At 35.2% G+C, this 10,309-nt stretch overlaps 1 protein-coding gene and 1 long non-coding RNA gene across 2 annotated transcripts; one reads left to right on the forward strand and one right to left on the reverse strand.

Moving 5' to 3' along the window:
• Nucleotides 1-644: 644 nt before the first annotated feature.
• Nucleotides 645-6,050, reverse strand: LOC107725368 (synaptogyrin-3-like). Its single transcript, XM_016534605.1, has 4 exons — nt 5,864-6,050; nt 3,940-4,174; nt 2,843-2,988; nt 645-1,146 (listed from the first exon to the last, which is right to left on the reverse strand). Exons 1-4 carry the CDS (start codon nt 5,963-5,965, stop codon nt 928-930), a joined length of 702 nt encoding a protein of 233 aa, XP_016390091.1. The 5' UTR covers nt 5,966-6,050; the 3' UTR covers nt 645-927.
• Nucleotides 6,051-9,210: 3,160 nt separating this feature from the next.
• On the forward strand, nt 9,211-9,843 carry LOC107725375 (uncharacterized). The gene is made up of 2 exons (XR_001638114.1): nt 9,211-9,552; nt 9,800-9,843. It is a non-coding gene; the product is annotated as an uncharacterized LOC107725375 (long non-coding RNA).
• Nucleotides 9,844-10,309: the final 466 nt, after the last annotated feature.

Raw genomic sequence — 10,309 nt, forward strand, 5'->3', positions numbered from 1 at the left:
TGGAAAAAAAGTTTTACCCTGAAAGTAGCGAATAGTACTTTTGTAAAATATGTTGTAAATTTTAGATATGAAATATGACTCCACTCATATTAGTGGTCTAAAACTCCTGTTTTTTAAGTTTTAGGTTTTCATGTAAGATTTATATTTTATTTAATTGATTTGACTTCAATCCTATGGAAGCCCGTTTCCGCCACTGAATAAAAAATAAAAAAGGTAATTGCGACTTTTTATCTCACAATTCTGACTTTTTTTCTCATAATTGCGTGATACAAACTCACAATTCTGACTTTTTTTCTCAGAATTGCGTGATATAAACTCGCAATTGCGAGTTAAAAAGTCATAATTGTGAGATAAAAAGTCGCAATAACCTTTTTTTTTGTTTTTCTTTTATTCAGTGGCGGAAACGGGCTTCCATATCAATCACACCATTTCAATTAATGAAAATGTTTTTAATTAGCACTGGCCAAAAAAAGAAAAAAAAACAGTCATCATTTAGATAAGCATTTTCTGAATTACCAGAATTAAAGTTATTAAATTCTGTCATTATTTACTCAGCAAAAACTTTTTCTTTTAAATGATGCAAGAGCCAATACTTAGTGCACCTTTAACTATTTTTCATTTCTTTAATTAAACAATAATAATAAAATGCTTTACTAAATAAATAGCACGTGGTGATTTTGACAATTATTTGTAGCCGAATGTAAAACATTTGGGTAGGCAATCACAATCAACCTAAAACATCCATCTTTGCTCAGGTTAAAGTGAGACTATACATTATCAGACTGTATTATAGTGCGGACTACAGAAGGTGAGCATCATCCCGTTACTAAAACGCGATACGATACGATACATTTAGCTAACATTGACGGCAGTCTATACTCTGTCCTTTAGCGCTGCTATATTCCTTGCCTTCTGACTGGTTGTGGATTAAAATGCAGGTGGGATCTTGTATCCAGGGGGGCGGGTCTCCACGGTTTCGATGAGCGGTGGACTCTGGTAAGCGTTGACGGGGATGGTGGTGTGACCAATGACGTCGTTGGAGGGGTACGGCTGTTTGGGCGGCAGGCCGGCAATGTGCTCGGTGGTGAACAGTGTCATGTCAGTACCGAGCAGGAACCTCTGAGCGGTGCACACCGTAAGGCCCGCCTAGTCAGGGTAACCAGGATTATGCAAATTAGTCCGATTAGCATGTTAGTGAGAAAGACAATCATGCTTATGAGGTATCAGCAAGAGTTAGTTGGAATGCTTGAGTTAACCAAGTTTCCTTGTAAACACACAAGAAGAATATCTTTTTACTCTACTTGATCTAGAAGTATACGTTAATTCTTATAATTGTGACGGAAAAAGTGACTTTAATCAGAGTACGCAATATATGTAATGTTATGTGAATGCCTGTGTTTGCGTCTGGTGTCTATTTTAACCCATGTTTTTATGGAGTTTTTGTAAAGTAAAAATGGTAAATTACATATATCATCTACTCTGACTAAAATATATTGCTTCCAATTAAAAAAAAACACTTGAGGTAGGTTAATGCAAAATATTTTTTGCATTCTTTCAGTTTTATAGCAATCATACTGTCATAATACATGCTATAGTCATACATCTACTGTATATACAGTGGCCAAATGTCTGTGCACATTTACACTATTGTTCAAAATGTTGGGGTCAGTAAGATGTTTTAATGTTTTTGAAAAAAGTCTCTTAAGCTCACATTTATTGGATAAAAATACAGTAAAAGTTGTCAAATGTAAAACAAATTTTGTGAAAAAATTACAATTTAAAATCATTGTCTTTTATTTGAATATATTTTAAAATGTCATTTATTTTTGTGATGGCAAAGCTGAATTTTCAGCAACCATTACTCCAGTCTGCAGTGTCACATGACCCTTCAAAAATCATTGTGCTGCTTCATATTTTGTGGAAACTGAAATAAATTTTAAAAAACTCTTGCCGACTTCAACATTTTAAACAGTAGTGTATATTTTCAAAAATATAATCAATTATTGAAAGCAAATTCGATCAAAAATTAACACTTAATTTATGCTATATTACTTAAAATCCCTTTTTAACATTGACCACTTCTAATAATTAGCCAATTAGGCACAGTTATTATTTGAGAAAATCTTAAAATATTGGCTGGTTAATTGTGACGGCAGATAAATGTATATCATTAGAATATAGTACATGTATACATATATAGTGTAGGTTAATGTCTATAAAGCTAGGCTTCATAATAACCAGCAATAACATATATTTAATTATATAAAATCTTTAGAAATTGTAATACTTGTTTTATCAACATTTATAACACATTATAATGTTTATTATAAATCTAGGTTATTATAGAGTGCACACACTGTATACTCTCAGAGAAAAAAAGTAGCTGCCACTGGGGTGGCACCCTAACGTACAAAAGCTAAAAGGTACATCTTTGTAGCTTATTTACTCCTAAATGGTACATATTACACCTTTAAAGGTAAATATTAGTCCTTTAAAGGTACATATTAGAAACTAAAGTGTAAACCTTTTGAATTGCCCCAGTGATAGATGTGTACCTTTTTTCTGAATGTATTGACCATATTGATAGCACTTTGTATTACTGTCAGACTAGCATAGTTTAGTGTGTACTTAGAAGTAGTACATGAAATCTACATCTACACTACTGAGAGACTGTTAGGCTGTTTGGACAAAAGCCTCTGTTTATCCTCCATAAAGGCAGTGTTCTTAAACCTGTGCACTGCTAGCAGACATAGATACGCCTGAAACACAAACACCAATGCTGGCGGTCAAATATGAAAGTAATTGTGATGGTGTACTGTATGTATAAGATGGCGTGTCTTACCCAGGAAAGGATGGAGAAGAAAGAGAAGGCGATAGCTGCTCGTGCTGCGTCTGACGCCTGCTCCAGCGGCAGCTCCTTAGGGGAAGTATGACTCCACTGACTGGCCAAAAAGCAGAATCCTACAAACCAAAGGAACGTCCAGAATCCTAAAGAGAGGAGATTGGAAAATGTGGGGGGGGGATTACAAATATATTCTTAAAAAAATTATTTTTGGTTTATTTTTTCCAGGTACACTACATTTCATTATCATACAAACATATTGACAATTTCAGCAATTGGGTCTATAGAACAAATCAGATTTGTTATAGTTAACTAAAACTAAAGCCTTATATACTAAACTAACATTAAATATATACACTATATTATATACTAAAGCTAAAATCTTATATAGCATATTTGTAACATATTTGTTTAACATAATTATTACTTCGAATAAAATAAAGGCTAAAATATTTTTTAAAAATCAGTTATTATTTCAGTTATTTGCCAAGGCAGCATTTCTCATTTTAATTTAGTTTGATGTACTAAAATAACTAAAACTGAAATAAAATTGAATTTAAAAAAAACTATGTAGACATAAAAATAAATCTAATAAAAATGAAATGAGTTACTGAAAATTTAACTAAAATTAAAACGAAAATGAAAAATATAAGAATAAAATCTAATTCAAAATATTAACAAAAACTATTCTAGTATCTCAATTATACTACAATAACACTGAAAAAATTCATCTCCCCAGCCAGTTTATTATAAACCTTTTCATTGCTATGACAGCCTGTACTAGATATTTCTCACTCTTTGTGAAGATATAGAGTAAAAATGTAATAAAATATATATATATAATTTAATAAATAAAATTAAAACCAAGGCAGCATTTCTCATTTTAATTTAGTTTGATGTACTAAAATAACTAAAACTGAAATAAAATTGAATTAAAAAAAAACTATGTAGACATAAAAATAAATCTAATAAAAATGAAATGAGTTACTGAAAATTTAACTAAAATTAAAACGAAAATGAAAAATATCGTTTGCATCAGAATAAACTAATTATCGTCATTCACAAAATAACAATGATTCATGACTGAATATTTTTACCTGAAAAAACCATCTCCAACAACACTGCTCTCTTTCTATTTTTAACACTGCTGATCTGAGGGAAGTAGACGTCCAGGGCCAGGAAGAAGACGCAGGCTAAGAAAGCCACAATTCCTATAGCGATGCCGTAGTTACAGGCGTCTGCGTTCTTATTAAAGACACAGTGTAGTCGCTCACTGCCCATATTCACATAGCCCTCATTTATTATAGAAGCAAAGACCACCATGGAGAAGATCTGGAGAGAGTCAGTGAAAAAAAGACATGAGTCACAGCAATAGGTATATAAACTTCATCCCTGGTCGGTGTTAAATTAATAAAACCCCTTAAATTATTCGCATTCTCAGAAGGCATCTAAGTGAAGCTTTTCTTTTCTTATATCATGCATGCTAAATGGAAGTGACACATCATTCTTTTGCTGATGCCGTGTTATGCATTTACCAGGAAAGAATTTCATTTACACCTTAGGGAGAAAATGTGGCTAATTCACACTAATGCAACAGATCATGCACAACCACACGGTCCACACCCTCAGACAAGAGATGCCCAAAAAAAGTACACATGTTGTGTAGTGTAGTGTTTGTTGGAGTAACAGTAAGAGCAAATCAGTAGCAATGCTCAGTTATTGTGGTGCCATGTGCTATTTTTGGCAATGAAACCCCATAAACTGATGCATACATCACATCACATAGTCGTCATAGAAACAGCTACAGCTGCTTTTGTTATTGGCTGGATTGATAAAACATTGTGTTAAAGGAAGACGCAACATCCAACATGTCTCTAAACATGCCTCAAAGCTCTATATCTGACCCTCTTTTGTTGGCGTGACCTAATGTACTCAGGTTGATTCAGTCATATTAAATAACATACCTTGAATAAATCAGTTAAGTACAAAACATTTTAAAGTGTATGGAGGCTTTTTAAAAGTCAAAGCACAATTTTCCTCCGCCCTTAGGCACAGATTTAATAAATAACTTGGTTAGTTACTACAATAAAAAAATTACAATGTTTAAGGAGATCTGCGATTAATATTTTGTTATTTTGTTTTTAAAACAGTACAGTATATGGTTATTATCCTATAATACAGTTTTAATAACTTGGTTAGTTACTACAATAAAAAAATTACAATGTTTAAGGAGATCTGCGATTAATATTTTGTTATTTTGTTTTAAAAAAAAAATAGTATATTTCAATAACCTAAACCTCTGGTGTTCCATTTGCATATGGAGAAAAATTTTCTTTTCTCATAATAATGCTGACTTTTTGACAAAATGTTTAAGTTTGAATTTTTTTTCCCCCATAAATGTCAATGGTACATATTTATTAGCACATTACTAATCATAAAACTTGACTTTTGTTATTTATTTTGTAATTGTAATGCACAAATGAAGCAAGGGTTGTAACACCAGTGACAACAACACTATTACACTATTGATCAGACTAAAATCAATATATTATACACCAATGGCATGTAAATAAACCAAGCGTTTATTAAATAAGCCATGCCAAGTGTGCCAAGGTTTATTAAATACCTCAAATCTGTTAAATATCACTGTAGTTTATTATTATTATTATTATTAAAGTCATGTATTCATCGCCATATTTTAAGAATGACCCAAACATTGCAAGCAGTGGCACTACAGCAGTTTTAAATCTGCGCGCACGCAATGCGTGCGTCACTACCACAGCAACATCTGACGTGCGTCCACCTAAAGAAGACAGCATCCTCTAACACCCAATCGTTACATTAAACGACTACAGACGCCAGGGAAATGCTAAGCAATGAAAATATACAAAAATAAAAACATATAAAACGCGTGGTGGAAAATCACCGTTGTTAAAATAGTCGCTCGACCATTAAAAGGGAAACAATAATGGCAATACATCATTCTGTCAGTCATATTTCATAGAAGACTGCTGTTCTTACCCATGCCAGGACTCTTAGGATTGTCTGTGGTTGTTTGATGAACGCAATCAGATCAAAGGCCGAACCGGCTCGGCCCGCTCCAAACGAGCCCGCTCCATCCATCCTCCCAGAGGCGCTGCTGACTGCTGCTGCTGCTGCTGTGCGATACTCTGCGGAAGAGGAGAGAAGAGGAGAGCTGAGCGCGTGCACGAGCGCCTGCCCTGTCGTGCACACCCAGAGTCGAGCGCGCGCCTTTGATTCATCTCAGCGACTCGAATCTTTTGAATCAGTTGAGTTCACAAAAGCAGGTTCATTGACTCGGTCAGTGTTCCAGTGTTGCCAAGTCCGCGCTTTTCCCGCGGAATTGGGCTACATTAACACCGTTCATGTCCGCGGGTTGAAGCGGCCCCAAAAACGTGATATTTTATCCCCTGAAATGCGAATTTTACCAGGGGAACCCCGCCAAAAAACGCGTAGGCCTATTTAACCCTCCGGAACGCGATTTTTTTTTACCTGGCAACCCTGCAGTGAGTGTCCGTTTCCTACGCCAGTAGATGGCAACAACAAGTTTAATAACCGCATTTACCAACAGTGTTGCCAGATTGGGCGGGTCCCCGCCCAATTGGGCGGTTTTGAATTTGATTGTGCGGGTAAAAATTGGCTTGGGCGGGTGAACAAAATTTGGGCTGGTTTGGGGTCACTTTGGCGGTTTTCAATATAAATTGCATAGGCTAATTGTTTAACAAAACAAGCCCAAGTATGTATACTGCATCCAATCAGTCATCATAACGTTACCACACGCGCACGCACACACACACACACACACACACTGCAGAGGCGCTGGTGCTGATGTAAACGTTGACAGCCGCACTTATCAGAGGGCTCAACAGACAGACGTTATGATTCATGAGTGACAAGTTTTTAAGCGTGATAAGTTATAACGTATTTGATTTTGAATGTAGTATGACTGTATATGCAAGTAATCACAATGCCTAAATATAAGTTAAAGAGTGGGAGAGTGACTCAACTCTCAAAACGTGAATTATTGTGGAGTGAGATGACACGAAGGCTCTATCACTGCAACTCCGAAATCAGAGCACATTTGAATTAATCATAACCGAAACTAAATATGTCGGTTTATACGATCATGTCTTTTATCTTTTAAACGTCCAGATTGATAAATCCTTGAAAACTGCTAGACTTGATTAGTTTTGACAGTGCAAAGTTCTGTATTATGTTCTACAATATGAACTTAAAAAGGCCGTTTCCCAACAGTTAATAGTCTCTAAATCAGATCACTTTATCTTCCATTTTTTCACCTGGGGGGTATGACTTTTATCCAGCAGCTATAGAAAATGATACCAATACTGTAATAGCCTAAATAAATTATGAATTTCAATAACGTCCTTATGTCATTTTAAAAATGATGATGAATGAAAAAATAGATTTTAATGCTTGAATAACTGGTAATTTGTTTTAAATTCGGTTACATAAACATGTAGATTAGTTAGATTAGAATACAAAAAATAAGACTGATTAGCCTAACGCTTAGCTATAACTGTTAGTTGGTCAGACTAGTTCTAAAGCCACTGTCTTAACACAGAGGTTAAGTTTATGCAACTGGCCCCAGGTTTGGTGTTTGCAGCTGAGATGTTTGTAGCCTGAGCAAGCAACTCTACATTCTTTGATTAATTAAAATCAGTGCCGGCCCTACCTAATAAGCGATATATGCGGCTGCATAGGGCCCCCGAGGAGTTCAGACAGCAATCACGGGAGTATACTACAATCTTAAATATGAGAGTAACAAATGATTGTGGTTTGTGACTCACATTCTTCCTTTCTGCGCATACCGTAATACTCCATATGGTGGCAGTATAACATTCTGAAAAACATTTTCATTTTACAACTGCGTGATTACTTATAGGTATGGTGCCCTCAATTTTTTTTTTTAACTAAGTGACTTCTAATTGTATGAATTGTTTTACATTGCATTCAATGGATTCCTTAGAACCAACTTTAATTTTCTGAGCCATTTTTGTATTGTAGATCTTTTTGCATTGACTTTTAACTAACTGGTGTCATGCGTGATTTTTAATGAATGTATGAAGTCAGTTCAGTCACGGTAAAAATGAATGTAGACTGCACTAGCATATATTTAATAATCTCTCAGGATGTTAGTATTAACTTACATTGATTTGATATGCTCCCTATACAGTTCAGTATGTTTCCTAGGCATGCAAGTCATAATGATACTTCTTGACATAGTTATGAAGTTGCAATTTTAGTTTTTTTTAATGACCATGGAGTTAACACAATTCTTGCATTAACATTAACACTCTCTCTCTCTCTCTCTCTCTCTCTCTCTCTTTGTCTGTCTGTCTCATAGGTGTCAGTGGAATCACCAAAGGAACGGTTTGGTCTTCATTGTACATACACACTCATAAATACCCACATCCTTATTTAAGACAATTATCATTATTCACCTTTGCACTTACTCCAATTGGGGACGAAGCCACTACATTTTTAATTACTGAAATTAGAGTGTCAGTGAGGACTCCAGTTTTTAAGTAGTTCTTAGATGCCAGGTAACACCAGTTCTTGGCACTGACCTGGTCACTTCTATGGTTACAACCTTACGTCAATATTTGTAATTACTCCTGTGCGAGTGCTCCAGTGACACTTTGATTGTTAGTGATCATGTATGAAATATTCAGCTACTGCTAATTAGTAACCTATAAATCAACGAGTCATTACTTTTCAATGCACAACAAGCTGTATATAAAACTGAAAGTAAATTAACTTCAAATGAGGAATAATTATTGCAATTTTGACAATGTATGAGGATCTGGTCAATTATTCTGTGGGTTGAAAGTAAATCTTAGGCATATATATATATATATATACATACAATGAATTTACCTTTAATAATGGTTAAGTGCACAAAGACTTTGACTTGTAAACAGAATAAACTGTGTGTGTGTGTGTGTGTGTGTGTGTGTAGTATTTGAACAGTTTATTTTGTTTACAAGTCAAAGTCATTGTGCACTTAACCATTATTAAAGGTAAATTTAGATTACAAATGTAAGCAAATTTTGTTAAGTTTGTGCTATTTTCTTCAGATATTAAGGAAGTGTAGCTCATCACACATCAGTACACACTTGCATTCTCCACCATAGATTTGTGTGTGTGTGTGTGTGTGTGTGTGTGTGTGTGCAAGCTTGTGTAGTAACAGGCCTCTGTGCTTACATTATTTATGCTGGAATGAGACCCAAGCTTAAGTTACACCAAGGCAAGTAGAGCTGACAAATTAAGATTCCTTCTACAGCGCTGCAACAGAACTAAAAACCTGACACACATCCTCTCACTTACACAGACACACAGCCCTTGTCTGAGTCATGGATGGCATATCATAGTTGATAACTGCATGTGTTGGAATTATCTGTTGGTTATTTTGCTGAGAAGTACAGGTAGGTTTGGTTCTCTATCTTGATGATCAACAGAAGAAGAAAAGAGGAGTGTGTGGGTGAGTGTAAGGTTATAGAAACACACAGAGGCACCTCAACAAAGGATCTCTATCTAAGAACATCTGCAAGAGGGATCCTTCTTCTAGACCACATCTGGTGTGGCCTGTGGAACCATGTGAACAGAGATTTATATGCTCTCTGTGTAGAATTCATCTATGACAGTACTGAGAAGAGACTCACCTACAGGTAAGACTATTTTTTCTTTACCATTATTAAGTATGCAGAATTTGGGGAAAAAAATGTAAAAGTGTTCATTAAGATCTAGAATATTTAATGTTGGTTTTGTAAAAAAGTTGTAGTAACTTATAACAGTATAATGTAATTTTTAAAAAGCAATTCTGTTCTTGAATTGTTTCTTGTGTGTGTGTGTGTGTGTGTGTGTGTGTGTTCATTGAGATTCTGTTTAATTATATTTTTATTTGTCTTTTGACAGAAAGGCAGTAGACTAGCATGGTTTTAGAAGGATAAAATGCCAGGCAAAAAAGATTTAAAAGCAGTAGCCAAGAAAGGAGGAAAACCAGAGCCAGAGAAAAGTAAACCAAAGGAAGAAGAAAAGAAAGGAAAAGATGTCAAGAAGGGTGGGAAAGATGACAAAAAGGCAGGAAAAGATGACAAAAAGAAAGGAAAAGAAGAGCCACCCAAAACTAAAGGGAAAGATGATGGTAAGAAGGGAAAGGATAAAGGGAAGGGAAAGAAAGAGGTTATTGAATCTGAGGAGGATTCAGAGGCTGAGGTGATGGATGAAGACTTGAGCGATGAGGATGAGGATGAAGAGTCAGATGGAGACAAGAGAAAGCGTGGTGGAAAAGATGCTAAAGGTAAAGCTGCAAAGGGAAAGTCCAAATCTAGACAGCCTGATTCTGATGAAGATGAGGATGATGAAGATGAGGATGATGAAGATGAGGAGGAAAGTGAAGAGGAGGATAAGAAAGCAAAGAAGAAA

This window comes from Sinocyclocheilus rhinocerous, unplaced genomic scaffold, assembly GCF_001515625.1.
Source record: "Sinocyclocheilus rhinocerous isolate Xijiao unplaced genomic scaffold, SAMN03320098_v1.1 scaffold1386, whole genome shotgun sequence".
NCBI classification, from domain to species: Eukaryota; Metazoa; Chordata; class Actinopteri; order Cypriniformes; family Cyprinidae; genus Sinocyclocheilus; species Sinocyclocheilus rhinocerous.